Source organism: Simochromis diagramma, unplaced genomic scaffold (genome assembly GCF_900408965.1).
Source record: "Simochromis diagramma unplaced genomic scaffold, fSimDia1.1 OVJJ01000295.1, whole genome shotgun sequence".
Taxonomy (NCBI): Eukaryota; Metazoa; Chordata; class Actinopteri; order Cichliformes; family Cichlidae; genus Simochromis; species Simochromis diagramma.
The window spans coordinates 208,434-228,137 of NW_024386799.1; the positions used below are offsets into that span (position 1 = coordinate 208,434).

The window sequence follows — 19,704 nt, forward strand, 5'->3', positions numbered from 1 at the left end:
CTGATGAGTCATTTGATCAAAATCACTGAGTGCTTCAAGTCTGACCCTCTGATGCTTCTGTAGACTTTTGCATATTTAATGAATGTCTGACAGTTTTACATTCATTCTATGAACACAGTGGAAATGTTGTGTTATGTCTCCATGTTGTTTCCAGCATCATAAATTCTTAAGTTCAGAAAATTAGATTCTTTCTTCACAGCTGAAAAACAACAACATTTATTCTCTAGTGAAATCTGATCGTCCCACTCCAAAGGTCACAATCTGAAGGTAACATCTGGTTTTTTTCCCTGTGGTTAACTCTGGCAATCATATGGTGGGATTTATCCACTACATCCACACCACTGTGGTTCAGTGTTGTCCTGATGGAGTAACAGCAGCCAGTATGATCCCAGGCTTTAGCTGCTGGGTCTCTGTGTGAACTCTCAGAATGTTTAACAGATCAGACACAAAAGAGAATCAGAGCAGCTCTGTTCTTTAAAGAACAAACATGAACCCACTCAGGTCACACTTTCCCCACAGATATGAGCATCACTGTCCTCAAACACAAATGAACAAGTCGAACATTTGGCTCTTTCTCTTTCATTGTTTTTTTAATGAATCTTTGTAAAAATCTGCAGGATGTTTCAGGTCATATTTATCCAGGAAACACAACTGTAAAGGAGTCATCACAGCTCTCTGACCTCGTTGCTCCAGGTTCACCACTGAAGTTCTGGATTTGGATCTTTGGACCAGTCACTCCTCACAGACGGACAGCTGGACCCTGCAGACTGTGACCTCTGACCTCTGCAGACACAAACATGATTGAAGGCAGCTGTGATCACACAGACTGCAGATAATGCAGCTGTTTCCTGTCAGTAACATCCTCTTAGATTAGAGTTCAGCTTTTTACAGGAAAACTGGACAAAAACTGATTTTTGTTACAAAACTCATTTTCATTTCACTCTCAGCTCACAAACAGTCAGACAATCAAACCAGAGTCAACACTGATTATAATGTCAGTGCAGAATTATTTCTGTTACTCAAGTGAGGTTCAGCTCTCTGACCTCTGCGGTGGTCCAGGTTCACCACTGAAGGCTGGATTATAATCTTTGGGACCGGTCACTCCTAACAGACGGACAGCTGGAACCCTGCAGACTCTGCTCTGTCCTCCTCTTCCTCCATCATCATCTTCAGTCAGTCTGAGAGGGTAAACCACAAACACTCAGTGAGTTCACATTAACAGGAGGAACTGAGTTACAGTCGCTGACCTCTGACCTGTCATGTGACCTAAATACCAGGTCAATATGTCTGTAGGTTCAGTCATCCAGGTCATGTGATCTAAGGAGCTTGGAGAGAAAAGAGACGTCTTTAAGTTTCTGGAAGACGTTTCATCTGAGAAGCTTCTTCAGCTCTAAAACCAAACGGTGGAGAGTCCCAGATATTTAAACCTGAGAGGGAAAGAAAGCATGTCGCTGACCCACCACTGATGTTATTTCAAGGAGGAAACTGAGAGCCTTTTCACCAGGAGCACAAACATCTGGAACAAAAACATCTCACTTTATCACGGTGCTGGTCTGGGGTCAGTGTTTACTCAGCTTTAACGTCACTTTGGGTTCTTGGCTAGCTTAGCGTTAGCTTAGCTTTAGCTTAGCGTTAGCTTAGCATTAACATGCTGTCAGGTGTCTCGTGTTGTGTGTAAATATTAATCACAGTGACAGTAAAGGAGGTAAAGTGCTGTGACGTCATCACGTACGCTGCGTTCTCTGTGGGCTCTGAGTGAACTCACAAAGTACAAGCTACAAGTACACAAACACGAACGTAGCTCAGAGTGGCGGACACACTCGGCCTCGTTGGTCCAGCTGTGAGTCCGTTACCGTGAACTATGGAGCGGCAGATTTGTGCTGAACTAAGCTGCACACAGCTGATGTTAGCCAGGAAACATTACACACTGACTTTAATGGAGAGACCGGAAATACAAACACACACAGTTTGTTGTGTGAAGAAATCAAACACGAGCTGAACAAACAGTAAAGTTCCTAAAGACAAACTGTTAAAGGAGGAAACAAAGCAAACTTACAGTTTCTTCACACACCAACAACAAGCTCCACTCCACGAAGTTCAGGAAGTGAAAGTAAACTTTCAGCCTAATGCGGCGTTTGAGGACACTCGGGAACATCGAAACACTGTGATGCGTTCACAGACACCTCGGAAATTCCCAAACCTCTGGCAGGCTGTGATTTATTTCTGCTGGTTTTCCTGTTTGAAGCACAAACATCCGTCATCACTTTGTTGTTGTTCTTCATGCACAGTTTGAATATTTCAGCACTGAACTGATGTTCTTCAAAGCTCATTTCAACCTGTTGAAGTCATGAATGAAAGTGCAGACTGAGTGTAAGAGCCAAAGTGAATGTTTATGTTTTATTTGTTATGGTGGTGCAGGTGTTGTTCCTGCAACCTTCCGGTTACAGATGAGTTTCCCAATCCACTGAGTCACTGTAACCACCACACGTGACAGGAGTGTTTTTATTGACTGAAACACTGAAATGATGCTACGGCTGTCGTAGGCTCACTGACAGCAGTGCTGATGTGTTCCGTCAAACACTGGCTCAGGTCAGACTCCTTCATCCTTCTCCAGCGTGAGGCCGCCCTCAGCCCCACAGGAGCTCTGACCTTTGACCTCCTGTACACAGCTGGCTTCATCAGCAGCTCGTTCTCTAAATCCATTTATAACTCAATAATTTCAGATTTCTGAGCTCTGCTTTGAATCTGTGCCAGCTGACATCACAAATTCTCATGAGACTCGACACAAGAAATAATCCTGACTGACTTTATTTAAGACTCAGAACATGAGACAAAGTTCAGCCAGCAGCACTGAGACCTGATCCTGAACCCTGAAGCCCTACGACTCATTTCAGCACCACCTGAAAACAAAATCCTACATTTGTGAGCCGGTGTGGAAATCCAACGATACAAACTGAGAATCCAGGCTGTGCACAAAAACAGCTATACAAGGATGTATTTAAGGACAAGAGGACTTTCCACGCATCACGTCTATTAGCTGGCTTCTTAAATTGGAAATGCAGGACGTGCTGGTCCTAGCACACTTTAAATCCTGTCTCCCCCCCACCCTGGACCCCCACCAATTCACATACCGCCAGAACAGGAGCACAGAGGATGCAGTCTCCATCGCACTGCACTCTGTCCTCTCACACCTGGACAACAACAACACATACGCCAGAATGCTGTTTATAGACATCAGTTCAGCATTCAATACAATCCACCCCTCACAACTCATCAGGAAACTGACAGACCTGGGCATCAGTTCCCTCATCTGCAAATGGTTACTGGACTTCCTGACCAACCGCCCCCAACATGTCCGGATAACCACTGCTCATCTACCATCACAATGAACACCGGTGTACCACAAGGCTGTGTGATGAGCCCTTTCCTCTACTCCCTCTTCACCCACGACTGCAGACCTGCTGATGGTTCCAACAATTCAATTCAATTTTATTTATACAGCGCCAAATCACAACAAAGGTCGCCTCAAGGCGCTTCATAGATACAGAGAAAAACCCAACAATCATATGACCCCCTATGAGCAAGCACTTTGGCGACAGTGGGAAGGAAAAACTCCCTTTTAACCTACAGGGAGGAGGTGGATCGTCTGGCTGAGTGGTGCGACACAAACAACCTGCTGCTTAACACCGAGAAGACCAAGGAGCTCATCGTGGACTACAGGAGGAATGCTGACCCACATCCACCCATCCACATTAAGGGGACGGCTGTGGAGCGTGTGAGCAGCTTCAAGTTCCTGGGAGTCCACATCTCCGAGGATCTCACCTCACACACACACACAATGGACAACTGTACCCTCAAACACACAATAATAACATGGAGTGAACCACCACTCACAACCACTAGCACTTTATATAGCCTCTGTAGGAATTATATCTCACTTATCTTAACTGCAATACTGTATAGCTCTGTGTAAATAATCATTCTGTACATTCGATAATTTTTAATCCTACAACTGTTTACAACTTGCACAGTTCCCATTTCTGTATAACTGTATATCTCAGATTTCTGTAAAGTTATTTATTTCATATTCTGTATAGTTTTTCATATTTATATCCTGTTCATAGCTTGTACTTACTACAGCCTGTACATACTTATAGTTATAGAATATTCACAACATACCTCATACAGTGTACATTATAACATAATAGACCCATTTCTGTAATATACTTACATATCTATATTATTGCTAATATATATTGTAATATATCTATATCACTAAAGCACTTCTGGATGGATGCAAACTGCATTTCGTTGCCCTGTACCTGTGCAATGACAATAAAGTTGAATTCTATTCTATTCTATTCTCTTTACTGCTCACGTCTGACAAAGTGTTCACACAGTGTGCTAGCTTCTTTCAGCCTGCTAGCTATGCTAACAAGTCTAGTACACACACTTGACTCGGTCACATGACAGACAGCAGAGGTAGCGGCTGTTCTGCTAGCTGTTCTGCTAGCTGTTCTGCTAGCTGTTCTGCTAGCTGTTCTGCTAGCTGTTCTGCTAGCTGTTCTGCTAGCTGCTCTGCTAGCTGTTCTGCTAGCTGCTCTGCTAGCTGCTCTGCTAGCTCATGTTAAAGGTCAAAGAAATGACGTGATGGGAGTTAGGTCATAGCCTAGCAGCATTTAGTTACTCAGCATATATTTAATCCTTATTATCTGCTCCTGTCACCTCTGTTTACCTCTGACAACAAGAACATTTATTAGTGCTCAGTTAGTTTATTAGAGCTCAGTTATTAGAGCTCAGTCTGGGGGGAGTTATTTTTTCTCCTCTTCTTTCCTCATGTTGTGCATTTTCCATTGTCATACCTCTCTGACCTGCCTTCCCCATGTGATGTTTGTGTAATGCATAGGTGTCAAACTCTGGCCCGCAGGCCACATTTGGCCCGCAGCCTAATTACATTTGGCCCGCGAAGCCATACCAAATTACTATTAGAGCTGGCCTACTGGTATTATACAGCTAATATATATATTGTTTAGTATTAAGCTTTGCGTGTTTCATATTCAGTTTTCCAGCAAAACGTATTTGAGTCTATAAGAAAAGATTCATTCTTATATCTGGAGGAAGATTTTTTTTTTCAATAAATATTAATGTTAGCCCATGACTTTGTTCCAGTTTTGAATTTTGGCCCACTGTGTATTTGAGTTTGACACCCCTGGTGTAATGTATGTATGGTCCGAAAGGTAAGATGGCCCTGGCATGGCATCAATCAATCAGTTAGCTTTGGTAAATTATGAACAGGCATCAGCGTGGTCACCTATACTGTCCTTTAGTGCTGGAGCAGCAGGAACACCAGTTAATCTGAAACCTATTTTTCTCTCTAAACCAAAGTGACAGCAGGCTGAGTCAAAGACAGAAACCTTATTTAAACACCAAACATTCACCGGCTTCACTTCCTGATCCAGGATTCAAAGAGGATGTTGAACTTACTCAGCTTCATCTTCTCTTGAACGTCTTCACTCTGCAGCTCTCTGCTGTCTGGACCAGGTCTGTGTAGAAACAGAAAATCCTCTGCTTCTTCTCCGTCATCAGTCCTCTGTGTCTGCAGGCTGAAGTCACACTAAACACTTCACACCAGCAAAGAGTCTGAAGCTCACAGGTCAAAGGTCAGCTGCTGCACCTTATGTGATATTAATTTGATCAATAATTAACCTGCAGCAGGTTTCTGCTCCAACACTCTAAACAACCCTGAGAACGAATAAGATAATGTGGGTGTGTCTGCAAGCTTCAATAGATAAGCATTAAACACTTCACACCAGCAATGAGTCTGAAGCTCTCAGGTCAAAGGTCAGCTGCCGCACTCTATATAACAATTCAACAGTAGACAGTGTATTGGAATTTATTTTATTTATGTATTAATCACATTATTTTATTGTATGATGCGTTGGTGCCACTGGATTTTAACATGTCTCACACTCATACAGTTAGACAGATGGTGGGGGTCTAGTAAGGAAGTTGGGGGAAGCAGACGACTCCACAGGAAGAGTCTTTTGTCTCTTCGAGGACTCTGGGAGGTAGCAAGGGAGTGTGAAGCTTAAGGTGTGAAACAGCTGTGTACTGCCTTTTGTTTCTGAAGGAGGTATTTAGCTGAGAGCCATGCTAGGCTGGTGAGACTCTGCTGCCTGTCTGCCCTGCGATCATGCAGGTTTCTCTTTGTGTTTGATTAAAGAATGTTAGCTACCGCTCACCGCTCATCTTCAGGCTTTATTTAATGGAAAACTTCCACAACAACAGCCTGACCGTGGGCGTCTCTGCAGCCATAAACAGTTTAAACATTAAACACTGAACCACAAAAGAGGCTTAACTGAGTGGCTGAGCTTCAGTCAATGCTGGGTTGTTGGGGGACACAGTCAGTAACTGCAGCACTCCAAGGCGAATCTGTTCTCAAAGTGTTGGTCACCAAGGACCACAGGAAGGATTCAGTGCATGGGAGCTCTGGGAAATCGTCAAGGAAGAAATAAGACACCGTGGACTGTTTGCACTGCTTGTTCTTTATTTGACTGTAAATAAACTCATTGTTGCCAACTCAGAAGGTCCTGCAATTGGGTCCTGCTTTCCAAAACATGACAACATGACAACAGTCATGACAAAGAGGTATGGTTGTGGTCTGAAATTTAAACTCATCGGCATGAATATCGTGGTAATTTGGAGTTTTTAATGATTTCTTTACATTTTTCTTTTTCCAGGGTGGAATGATTATACCCCATCTTTAATGAATTTAAAAAGAAGAAACAAAATTAAGCAGCTGAAGGTTGTAGAAATGGAAAGTTATAATGGTCCAAAATAACTACAATATTAGGCTAGAAAATGACAGTGTGAAGTTTCTGTAACACTAAATTAAATAAGTTTGTGAAATGAAACAAATCTACATACTAAAGTTACACAAAACTCTTCCAGCCTAAATGACCACATACATGTCATTTGGCCTTACTCTCTGAATATTTAGGACCTTCACTGGGACAAACATTAATCTAGTTTTAATACTGAAGACATGGTTAATATTATGTAACAGCAGTGTTAGAAAAATGTTGACCATCTTTCCTCATCTCTGCTTCTGTCATAACTAATCTGACCACTTAGTAGTAATTAGCATTAGGTGTCTCTGTAGTTTACCAGTGTTGGCTACCATGCAGTAGCACATTTAGGAAAATGACTCAAAGAAGGTAGGTTATTAAATCTGTACAAGCGGGTTTAGTTGTACGAGAAAGTTACCTAACAGATCACTTTTAGTGTCAACTTCCCATTATGTACTTTTTTTGTCCTTGGGGTTTTCCACAGTTTCAACAGCTTCATTCACAACCAAATTTACAAGTTAGTGATCTTCTTCAGCCCTCGGTTACACAATGGTGCACATTTAAATGCCTTACAGACACCAATAATCTCTGGTCTACAGTCATGTGAAACTATTTCTATTACTGGACATCATGTCACCTTCGTGTGCATGTGTGCATGCCTATGTTCCTCCTACACTGATAAAAATGAAATTGCCGTCCATAAAAACAAAGGTGCTCTGTGCTCCACTGCTCTGCTGGGGCCTTACTCTGTGAAGCAGCCATGTTTTCTCTTGATACGCTGGCTTCTTCTTCTTCCCTCTGTCCAAAAACATATGTGATAAGTTAACTGGCTATTCTAAGTTGCCTGTGGTTGTGAATGTGAGTATGAATGGTTATCTCTGTGTTTGCCCTGTGATAGACTGGTGACCTGTCCATGGTTTTCCCAAACTTTTCCCCCGGATGGAGAAATATTAACACTTTATATTAAGAATGCAAATCATATAGTTAAGTCATGCTGAAGTCGTGCATGACTGCTTATGACTGCATGAATTAATGACAAACATATCAAGAATTCCTATTGGTATTCTTAACAAAATGTCCGGTCACTGCTGGGATGAGGAGGTTGTCTGTTGAAAGTGACCTGGGTGAACTGAAATGTTCAGTCCTTTGGAATCTTTGGACTCCAAGATTCTTTCAATCAAAGCTATTGTGTTTTTCTGAAAGCTGCAGACTGTAAAACAATGGAGTCTCGGCACACCCGATTCATAAGAGCGATTTTTTCTAATCTGTTTGTGCACTTTATTCAGACTCAGAGTTAACATACGTGCTATTGCTGTGGAAAACATGTGAAGGAATTTTCCTTTCCAAACACATTCTGTCAATAAAGATCTAACAGAATCAATCATGGCATCGTTAATGATAAAATGTTCTCAAACATTTGCAGTGATTTAAGTTAAAAATAAATACATTAAGGAAGCATCCTTGTTAGATGCCCTGGGGCGCACTTACATAAGCGAGGCTGCCATATTGCACCATCGGCCCTTCTGCCCAACACCGGTAGGTGAAGTGTCTCGCCCAAGGACACAACAACAGAGACTGTCCGAGCCGGGGCTCGAACCGGCAACCTTCCGATTACAAGACGAACCACCAACTCTTGAGCCACCATCGCCTCGTGTTTAATTTGGCCACCAGAGGGGAGTAAAACATAATTACAAGATATTCTGCTACTGGGCATATATCTACACTGAACAAAAATATAAACCCAACACCTTTGTTACTGCTCCCATTCCCCATGGGATGGACGTAGAGACCTAAAATTCATTCCAGATACACAATATAACCATCCCTCCCAAACAGTGGTCACAAATCAGTCCAAATGTGTGGTAGTGGGCACATCTGCTATATTGAGATAATCCATCCCACCTCACAGGTGTGCCACATCAGGATGCTGATCTGACATCATGAGTAGTGCACAGGTGTACCTCAGACTGCCCACAACAACAGCACAGTGATGATGCTGGGAGATCCTATACGCAGCAACACAGAAACACTGAGAACTTTAAACATTGATTATATTGAGATCAGCAGCCGACCCAGTCTAGATAAAGGCGAGCAGCTGGGACCGCTGCTGCACCACAAACAGGTTTCAGTGTTTCCATGTGTGTGTGTGATGTCTTTACTTATACTGGTCAATAGACTTTAGTCAACACATCATTGAAAGGTGTTACACATGAAATAAAAACAGTGTTTGTTCCTCTGAAGCAGCTGCATTATAACCAATCTGCTCCTTTGTGGCCGTTTAAAACAGCCTTAATAAACAGCACACAGTGGTCCCGCTTTTCATCCGTCACTGCTTCGCTTTTTCGCTGAGTTTTTATTGCACAGTACAGCATTGCATTCTGCAGCCTGATTGACAAATCTCCTCCGTGTCGTGTCTCCTGCGCTTGCCAAATTTATCACGTTTGGTTTTGATAACCATCACGTCCAATAGAAAAAACAGCACAAAAACACCCATAACTATGAGCTTCATTCGGAAATAGACACCTGGGAAAAAGGCGCACGAAAGTGGCAGCCAGATGAAGACAAAACGCGGGTACGGCGAGGACGTCCTTTACGCCGCTGCTCTGCTCTCCACAGTAAATAGAGAAAGGAGACTCTCTCTTCAAACGCTAGCTCGACAGCTGCCATCTAGCAAAGATACCATCTGGCACAACTTCCTCCCACGCAGTACGAGTTATTGTAACTGACTGTAAAAAGTCAGCACAAGGAAAACAAACTCCACCTAAACTTGGTTCATATCTGACCCAGATGGACTGCAGGTCATAACTTCTTACCTGAAGTTCAGTTCACCTGACACTCGGACCAGCGGCCGCTTCGGGTCAGGGGCGGATCTAGAGAAATTTTCTTAGGGTGGCAAAATCAAAGCCTTTTTCCCCCAAACACATATGCAGGTGGTTACATATGGCTAAAATGATTCAAATGCAGTAAGTATGCACGTTTTTCATATAAATATAGTCTATAACTTAATTATTGTCTGTAGCCCACATGATTACACACTTTAGTTACATAAAACATGTGAGTTTTGATGTGTCGTGGAAAATTTAACAATAACCTGCAACACACCCAGTGAGCTTGATTTGAAGTGGGTTTAATAAACACATTGCAATGTGGAGAGAGCATCCCAGTGAAACACCAGGACCATCTCTGTGGCACCGCCCTTACATCTTATATACAGACACACAAAGAACATCCACAGACTCTCACATGTTGCCCCTCTCAGGGGGGCTATAGCTCCTCCCTCACAGAGAGAATTATGACCTTGTTTTCTGCTTGGCCGTCACCTAAAGAGTTACATCCCTGATAAGCAGAAGGAGTCTCACTATCTGTTTAACGTCTCCCATTACAACGGCCTCACTGTGGTAACTTTCCACATGCATGTAAACTAGTGACAGGAGTGCTCTTACTATGGTACAGTGAGAAAGTGATATTACTATAACTAATGTGATGTGATTAAGTATGTGATTAATACATGAGAAAGAAATCTGCCACCACAGATGTTATGTACGTTATAGCCTGTATAATAAATAAATATGTAGCCCAATAAGTATAAAGCTACACAACATGGGGCGCTTCATTTACAAGCACAAGTCTAACTTAAGTTTCCCCGTTGCCTTGTTTGGTATCTTTTCAGCTCAACTGAATTTAGTTGTTTTTCACTGACATACTGCATTAGTGTTACTATTAATATAACTATTACTGATCTGAAATCACACAAAGAACCTAAAATCCTAGTAGTATTTTTACTGTAAAAAAACACAGACATGTTGGGTAAATGTTTATAACTTGAAATGCAAATATAAATCGTACATTTTGTAAACATAAACAACTATTTATCTACAAATGCAGCCAATACACCTGCTGTTTTTTCATTTTCTACAACCATTTAAAAACATTACTAAAACTAAAATGAGAGAACAATCAGGTGTTGCAATAAGATGCTCCACAAATGATGTGTGCCAGTAAAAACAAGTTTGTCCACCAAAAGACAGAAGAGCACAGGGACAAACCTGCAGGCCTGACAACAGCAGGCGTATCACTCCGCTGGTTTCTACTTAGTGTTTACAAATGTGCCTCTGTGACATTCATTAGTGCCCTCACTGACACACAAAACAACGACTACACAGCAGAACAGCTACACAACACAACACACTAAGTATACACTCCACACTAAACGTCACAAATCTCCCACATCTTAAATCTCTCTCTCTCTCTCTCGCTGCCGTTACCGTCACTCCCAAAACTTTTCCCTCTTCCTAAACAACCAAATCCACCGCGGTAAAGTGAGCCGTCATTTGTGAGCCGCAGTCAAGCCAGCCGCTTCTTATCTGCCGCATAAATTTCCTTGCGCTGTTACACAAGTCTTTACGGTAGCGCCTTTTCGCTTTATATCCCGATTGAAAGCCTAGACCCGCGCACACGTACAGGAAACCTGTATTCAGTTCAATACAGTCAGTACACTACAATTATGTCATTTTCAAAAGTTCATTAATAATCATCCTGAGTAGTTGAGGTCCAACTTTCAGCACATTCTTCCTCTGGGACACCTACAGTACCTGTGTGCCAAGTTTCAGCCAGAGTCACTGTAAAACTCCTCAGAAATTACAGGAACCTTGTATTCAGTCTAATACAGTCAATACAATAGAATTATGTCATTTTCAAAAGTTCATTAATAATCATCCTGAGTAGTTGAGGTCCAACAACAACATAGACATCAATATCTGCTCAGAAACTCTACTTCATTTATAAGATGAATCCACTACAAATAGTCTTCTAAAAAAATATTTCAATTTGTTTCAATTGTTAAAAATATGTTCTTAAAGATTAACGCGAGGTTTAGAACGGAATATGTTTTACTTACTATACAGCGGGTGAGATGATGTCATTTAAAAGCAGACTAAAAGCAGGACACAGAGGACAACAAAACTGTGATGGACTAAAAGAGAGCCCTTCATTGTGGCTGATGGAAGAAACTTGAACATACAACAAGGCAAAAGCAACAGGTTACAATAACTGTAATTAATCCTGAAATGGGCGAGACTAAACTACGACTGCTATTAATGTTACTGTGACTATGACAACACTACTACAGACCTGAACATGATGGCGACCAGCAGTATGAGATAAAATATGAAGGGGTACACCCAAGACTTGAACGTGAGAAAGGAAAACAGAGTCTTAAAACAGGAAACATGACGAACGTATACCTCACATTAACAAACAAGGGCGATTGGAACGTAATGGTAGGTGACACGAAAGGATCGATGTAAACAACGGAGTAAAGACTGAGCAACTGTGAGCTGTCAGGGAGAATTAGAAGAACGTAACAAAGTATGGCCAAATTAAAACTACTAACTAATAACAGCAAAAACAAGAATTACATACATTGATCAATAGTAATCTGAATCAACAAATACCAAATGCAAAAAGGGTTGGGTCACAAACCCAAACTGCCAGAATCACATTAGTTTCTAAATTTAGTGTCATTTTTTTACAAAAGGTATTAAAATGAAAAAGAATGCAACACAAAATCTAAACGAACAAGCTCTATTTACATTTGTGAAATACATAACCTGTAAATGTACACATACAAAATGTATAAAAACAATTTACATCTGTTCCTTAGTTTCTATCAATACAAATAAGAATTTACATGACATTATTCAACCTTATATACATTTTACAAAATAAATACAAGTATTTCTTTTTCACAGAGAGCGCACTCCCATTCTGCAGCCTCTGCCGTCTGAAACAGCTCAGTATTCATCTGCAGGCGCTGTGTGTGAAACCACCTTGAACAGCTGTCACACTGGATCTGTGAATTTCAACAAACCAAAAATAAAAAAATCTTTAATCACGTGGTTTAACATGAATATCTTTATTAATCTGCCATTAGTATGTAGTGCATATTTTTTTCCTTATCAAATATTCAAAATAACTAACACACCAAGCCAAAAAACATTACATGCAAGTTAAGGCTATATTTCCCCTCTTCCTCAAAACAAGAACCAAATAACAAAAGCAACTTTACACAATAGATTTTGTTAAATCATATCCCCAATTACAAATCTGTCTTACCCATTTGGTGATTGAAGGCCCTGGAAAAGGTGGTTTTGGAGTTGAACACATGGCGCAGTTGTTTTCTGCCTCGAACACTATTACAAACATAGTAAAATTAGTGATTGACAATGAATATTTAAATACAAGTGATTTCTTTGTGCTGTAACACAAACCTGAGGCTCCCAGTATATGTAAAGCAGTTGCTTCACGCTGCTGTACCATTGCTTTAATTGTGGTTTCAAATGTCATTTCTGGTATTTGGGGAAAGGACTCCATGAACGCCTTTGCCATCTATGGAAATAGCAAAATATTCAAAAATAATTTAGTCATATTCCTTTTCTATAGCAGACTCAATTTTATAATCAGCACAAAAATGATTTGAAACTCATGTCTTTGTTACTTTACCAAGATGACAATCACATCGCAGCTATTTGTGTCCTTCTGTTCTGGGTGTTTGAAAACTCCTCCTTTTAACTTGATATCCACCCAGTCAGTCTTGTTGATTGCAGTACGCCTCATTTTGAAGAACTCCCTGTGCAAGGGTTACACTGTCATGTGAGGGCCGTGTGCAGGCAGGAAAAGTACCCAAAATGCAGACTCACGCAAACAAAAGGTGAACTTAAGTACAGCTTTAATGCTGGACGGCAAACAGAAAACTGTTCTGAACTAGAACACAACATGAACCCGCTCGCACGCTGGCAGGCAGGCAGGTCATTACCTTATTTTGAATGTTCAATGTCAGCACACATAATTTGAAAAATGCTCTACTATAAAACATTTTGGAATAACATGTGGCTTCATTTAATGCCACATTCTTTATTTATGGGAAACAAAGACGGTGGAGAGATACCACTTAGACAGAAACTACAATAGCACTGGCTTTGAGTACTGTATTAAATCCTCTATAGTAATCACAATTCACTATTGCTATCATTTACACAGTCCCAAAGCCAATAGGGCTGCACCACCAAAAAACACACAGAATAAAAAAAGTTGAATTCAACTGAAAAAACAGGGAAAGTCTTTAATATCTAATTAAAGAAAAAACAAAAACCAACACATTACAATAGAGAATTGTGACGTTGGGAATGCAGTACCTATTAAGCAGCATGCTTACCGTGTGAATATGGCGAAAAGGGAAATGATGAACACAGAAGTAGACTACCTTCTGAAGCATGGATTGGCTATCCCAAGCTATAGTCCATGGAGTTCTCCGTGCCTGGTTACGCCAAAATCAGATGGAACACCTCGCTTTTGCACAGATTTCCGCAAGGTAAATGCAGTAACAGTACCTGATTCCTTCCCATTGCCCCGTATTGAGGACTGTATTGACAGCGTCGGATCTGCTGCTTATGTGAGTAAGCTTGACCTTCTTAAAGGTTATTGGCAAGTACCTCTGACAGAAAGAGCATCAGAAATCTCAGCTTTCGTAACACCTGATCACTTTTTACAATATACAGTCATGGCATTTGGAATGAGAAATGCTCCTGCTACCTTTCAGAGGTTAATGTCAACTGTATTATCTGGTGTGGCGAACTGTAATGTTTATCTTGATGATGTGGTCATCTATTCTTCCAACTGGTCAGAGCATGTCGACACTTTAACCACTGTGTTCAAGCGTTTAGCTGATGCTTCCTTGACCCTCGACTTGGCTTGGCTAAATGCGAGTTTGGTAAGGCTACAGTGACCTACCTTGGAAAGGAAGTTGGGCAGGGCAAGGTTCGCCCTATCAGTGCAAAGGTTAATGCCATCCTCAACTTTCCTGTGCCAACAACACGCCGTGAGCTGCGCAGATTTCTGGGGATGGTTGGTTACTACAGGTGTTTCTGTAGGAATTTTTCTGAAGTCGTAACACCACTGACAAACCTGTGCAGCCCGAAGGTACCATTCATTTGGAGTCCTGAGTGTCAACATGCTTTTGAATGTGCAAAAGGTCTTCTGTCGAGTTCACCTGTTCTTGTCGCTCCAGACTTTTCTAAACCTTTCAAGCTTGAAGTGGATGCCAGTGAGGTGGGGGCTGGAGCTGTTCTTCTTCAGGATGATGGACAAGGAGTGAGTCATCCTGTCTGCTTCTTTGGCAAGAAGTTCGATACTCATCAAAGGCGGTACTCGACCATTGAAAAGGAGACTCTGGCCATGCTTCTGGCTCTTCAGCATTTTGACGTGTATGTGGGATCTACTTCCCAACCTGTAGAGGTCTTCACTGATCACAATCCTCTCGTGTTCCTCTCTCGTATGTATAACAACAATCAACGATTGATGAGGTGGGCTTTAATTTCACAAAACTACAACATTGAAATAAAGCATAAGAGAGGATGTGAAAATATTGTGGCCGATGCCCTCTCAAGAATGTGATGGTGTAAGGTTAACAAACTTATACGTTTGTTTTTCTGGGTGGGGGTGTTACATTCCCCAGGAGGATGTCTCTTCTCCCTATTAACCCTTTGTTTTGTCCAGGCTCCACCTCCTCTGTCCTGATTGGATGTTGCGCAGAGTCCGGCTAATTGGTAATCAGCAGAGCACTATTTAAGGCCTGTGGAGCTGTGCTTCTGGGCCCTCTGGCCATTTTGGTTGCCATACTTGTGCAGGCTTGCATGCCTTTGTATTTTGTGTGAGCATTGTTTCATGTTCAGACTGCTTGTAGGGGAGAGCTGCCTTTTGTTTTGACACCCTGTTTTCTCCTGTTTATGTGTTGTTAGGTAGGTTATGGTTATAGGTTGTATATTTTGTTTCTTTGGAGTTAGGTAAGTTTATTTTATTTCTACGTCAGGGATGTTTTGTTTGTTATGTTGGCCTTGGCTCTCCCTGACATTACACCTCGGTCTGAACCCCATCACCAGTGTTAAATAAACCTTTTAAAATTACCATCCTCCTTTTCTATCCACATTTATGTTCGTCCCTTCAACCCCCTAGACTAGCCAGGGGACGTAACAGTGACTCTTGACTGTGTTCAGACTGACGCGAGGGGAGAGCTGCCTTTTGTTTTGTAATCCCTTGTATTCTCCTGTTTATGTGTTGTTAGGTAGGTTATCGTAAATTGTACATTTTATTTTCTTTGGAGTTAAATTCTGTTTACTTTATATCAGGGATGTTTTGTTTGTTGTGTTGGTCTTGGCCCTCCCTGAAATTAACTGCCAGTCTGAAATGGAACTTTAAGACTAGCAGGAAATAAGCCTTTTAAAAACCGCCATCTTGAATCCTCCTTCACTATTCATACTTTATCTTGGTCCCTTAGACCAGGCTTGGCCAAATCCAGACCTCGAGGGCCAGTGTCCTGCATGTTTTAGATATCACCCTGGGTAAACACACTTGAATAAAATGAGTTCATTACCAGGCCTCTGGAGAACTACAAAACATGTTGTGAGGGTAATTTAGCCATTTGAATCAGCTGTGGATCAAGGACACATCTAAAACCTGCAGGACACCGGCCCTCGAGGCCTGGACTTGCCCATCCCTGCCCTAGACTACTCAGGAGAGATAACACCTCAGTTTACCGCACATCCTTATCTTGAAGCAACTTTGTACTATCACTGAATATAATAAATTAAGTAGCGAATGCCATATTCAAACCTACCCATCAATCCCCAAATGTATCCACATTCCAAAGAACTTCAGTTTATCATTGCCTATATGAAACAACAAATAATAATTACAATTTGTTTCAACAGAAGTACCATCAAAACATGTTTGGAAGGTTAATTGAAAAGATAAAATAAATACCATCAATGTGCCATGTGTCATTTGGACCACGGCTGATGTAATTCCGACGGGGAATTTTCTTCTTTCCAGGAGATCTCCTCTGAAGACCACTTGCATCCATATACCTCATTATATTAGCAACATCGTCTCTACAGTAACAATAGATTTTACTCTGAGCTCAACAGTAAAACAAGAGAACACTTGATTATATACACACTATTTAACCAACCTGTAACAAGGCCGCACTCCTCTGACATCCCTTACCCGCTTTACCATTGCCCTGATTCCTTGTTCAGGAGACCACTGTTTCATCTCACTCTAAAAAACAAACAAACAGACAATTGAATGTTTTTTTTTTAAAATCACTACAGAAAATAACATTTATTGTTTCTACAATAGCTCATGACACAGACTTCAGGAAAATATATATTTTTTGCACTGATGTTTTAACGCTTACCTCCACAGCTTTGTGGATTTCAGTAAAAGGTCGTTGGGGGCATCTTCGCTTCAACCCTAGAAGTTTTAAAACTCGTCTCAGATGCCTCTCACTGTTAAAAGACAACACAGACTTACATTATATTAAATGCAAACTGCATGTTTTGTCATTTTAGAGAGTTGTCACGGAAACTGTTGAAATGCAGACTTACCTTATTTTATGCCCATATGAATTCAGTGCACAGCTGATTTCCTTTTGTTTTAAGCCTTTGTTGAACAATGTTATTATCATCATATCTTGAAAGGTTAAGTGTAACAACAACAGTCTAATTGATCACCCACCTCTTACACTGAACATAAGTAATTAACCAGTAAAGTACTAAATCTTTTTATGTGGCAATTACACTAAAAGCATCGTCTATTCAGTGCCCACAAATAAAACATGTGTAGCAAAAAATACACTTCTTTGATATGAAAGAGGTGAACAGTAGTTAATAAATAAGTTGTACTTTAGTCATTTATTTTTAATGCTCTTTTTTTAATTAAAAAAAAAAGTATTTTTGGTACAGTCATGGGAACCAGCCAGAGTCGGATACTCCTTTCATCATCGTCAGATGACATATTGCAGCAAAGTCTAAAAACAACAACAGAAAAAAACATATCGGGATCAAAAAATATCCCGACAGTAGCAATATAGAAAAGAGAAATAAAGAAAAAGAGCGACAGAAAGGATGCAGGCTGCTCGTGAGCTTTCAGCTTGTCCATTTGCTGAAATGTATACAAAACAACTACTGAACAGTTTAAATTTGAATCACGTTTCACCACTGTCGCTAGCTAGAATGAATTAGCCAGACAAAAATAGTACTGATTTGGTTTCGTACAAAACTGGCTTTCCGTCTCTGATATGTAACTTTCTTTTTTTTTTTTTTTTTTTTTCTAAATGACATCAGAAACAGCAGTATGCGACATTACGTGATGGCAGAGCTTCAGTTCATCCTTTGTCATTTTTTTTTTTTTTAATAAATAGGACAGGGGGAATGAATGAGAGAAAGAGGGGGAGAGAAAGAGAGAAAACCAAAGGGGAGAAGAGACGGTGAGAAGGGGGGGGAAGAGAGAGAGAAAAAAAAAAAAAAAAAAACTCCTGGGTCACCTGTATGGAGAAAGAAAAAACAAACAAACAGAGGAGACAGCAAACAACAAAGAGCAACATAATAATAGAGAAAGCAAAGCACCATCACAATAAACTAGCTAGTCATAGATATCAATAGTTACTAAATAATAAACGATATTGTGCAGCACGCAAGATAGACAGCGCACAATGTGCTTTGAGGCAGCAGCCAAGAAAGCTGTAGTCCGCGTCTGTGAATACCCGTGTGTACACCTGTGTGCATACCTGTGTGGATCAGCATGCTTGCATTCCAAAGGTTTCTCCATGTAATGATCTGCTAGGGAGTGTGGGGAGCCACAGCCCAGTCCTCCAGGGCATGAAGCAGGTATGGAGGAGATCAAGACTCCAGACATCCAGAGGCCCCCAGAACACAAGAGACCAAGGAAGACCAACAGAGGGGCAGCCGCGCCACTGTCCCAGTAAGAGCTGAGGAGAGTCCCAGATGAGGGCTCACTCAGCAGCCGCGGAGCAGAAGCCAGGGGGAGTTGCAGTGACGCGCCCGTGAGCTCCGCCGGCAGCCAGCCGTGCCTGAGTGACCGAGCCCCAGGCCGAGAGGCCGGGGGCACCCCACCTCCGGAGTGGCCCGAGCGAGCCCCAGGCCCCAGGCCCCGATAAGCGGCCGCCAAGGAGTGAGCCGGTGTGTACCCGGACGCCCACCCCCAGACATTACTCTGATATGTAACTTTCACAACATAACTGCAACTTAATATAACACAACTGTGGCAAGAATATGAACAAAAGGGAGAAAAAGATAAACTTACCTTGTGTCGTTAGGAGCCTGAACCACGGTAAAACTCCGGTGAGGTCAATGACCTTACGCTCTCCCACGGTCACACGTTGATGACGTATTTGGAAATCAATTCGGGTGGGACATGACAACAGCGCCACCTGCAGGAAGATTTTCTCTCTGGTACCTTGTGTTCTGATACCTGACAATTTTTTTTTGACAACTGACACCTGACAATTTTTTTTCTGATACCTGACAATTTTTTTTTTGACAACTGACACCTGACAATTTTTTTTCTGATACCTGACAACTTTTTTTTTGACAACTGACACCTGACAATTTTTTGTCTGACACCTGACAATTTTTTTTTGACAACTGACACCTGACAATTTTTTTTCTGACACCTGACAATTTTTTTTTGACAACTGACACCTGACAATTTTTTTTCTGACACCTGACAATTTTTTTTTTGACAACTGACACCTGACAATTTTTTTTCTGACACCTGACAATTTTTTTTCTGACACCTGACAATTTTTTTTCTGACACCTGACAATTTTTTTTTTGACAACTGACACCTGACAATTTTTTTCTGATACCTGACAATTTTTTTTTTTGACAACTGACACCTGACAATTTTTTGTCTGATACCTGACGATGTCCTAAAATGTACACCGTACACCTGGCATACAGTGGGGATACAATAGACGAGACACTGAATGATAACTTCT

General features: G+C 41.3%; 1 protein-coding gene and 1 long non-coding RNA gene across 2 annotated transcripts; both read right to left on the bottom strand.

The window, feature by feature from the left end:
- Positions 1-1,054: 1,054 nt before the first annotated feature.
- LOC120729350 lies at positions 1,055-2,134 on the bottom strand. Its single transcript, XR_005694906.1, has 2 exons — positions 2,057-2,134; positions 1,055-1,178 (listed from the first exon to the last, which is right to left on the bottom strand). It is a non-coding gene; the product is annotated as an uncharacterized LOC120729350 (long non-coding RNA).
- Positions 2,135-10,876: 8,742 nt separating this feature from the next.
- On the bottom strand, positions 10,877-19,197 carry LOC120729347. Its single transcript, XM_040024881.1, has 11 exons — positions 19,008-19,197; positions 17,675-17,712; positions 17,291-17,375; positions 17,101-17,191; positions 16,873-16,961; positions 16,665-16,792; positions 16,519-16,570; positions 13,350-13,476; positions 13,118-13,235; positions 12,963-13,039; positions 10,877-12,699 (listed from the first exon to the last, which is right to left on the bottom strand). The coding sequence occupies exons 2-11, from the start codon at positions 17,697-17,699 to the stop codon at positions 12,565-12,567; spliced, it is 927 nt and encodes a 308-aa protein (XP_039880815.1). The 5' UTR covers positions 17,700-17,712; positions 19,008-19,197; the 3' UTR covers positions 10,877-12,564.
- Between the last annotated feature and the right edge of the window lie 507 nt (positions 19,198-19,704).

Coding starts and splice junctions, on each gene's coding strand:
- LOC120729347 (XM_040024881.1), bottom strand. CDS start 17,699: ATGTCATCTGACGATGATGAAAGGA. Junction 16,571..16,664: donor TGACACATGGCACATTGATG/GTATTTATTTTA, acceptor TGTTTCATATAG/GCAATGATAAACTGAAGTTC. Junction 13,477..16,518: donor ATACATTTGGGGATTGATGG/GTAGGTTTGAAT, acceptor ACCCTTGCACAG/GGAGTTCTTCAAAATGAGGC.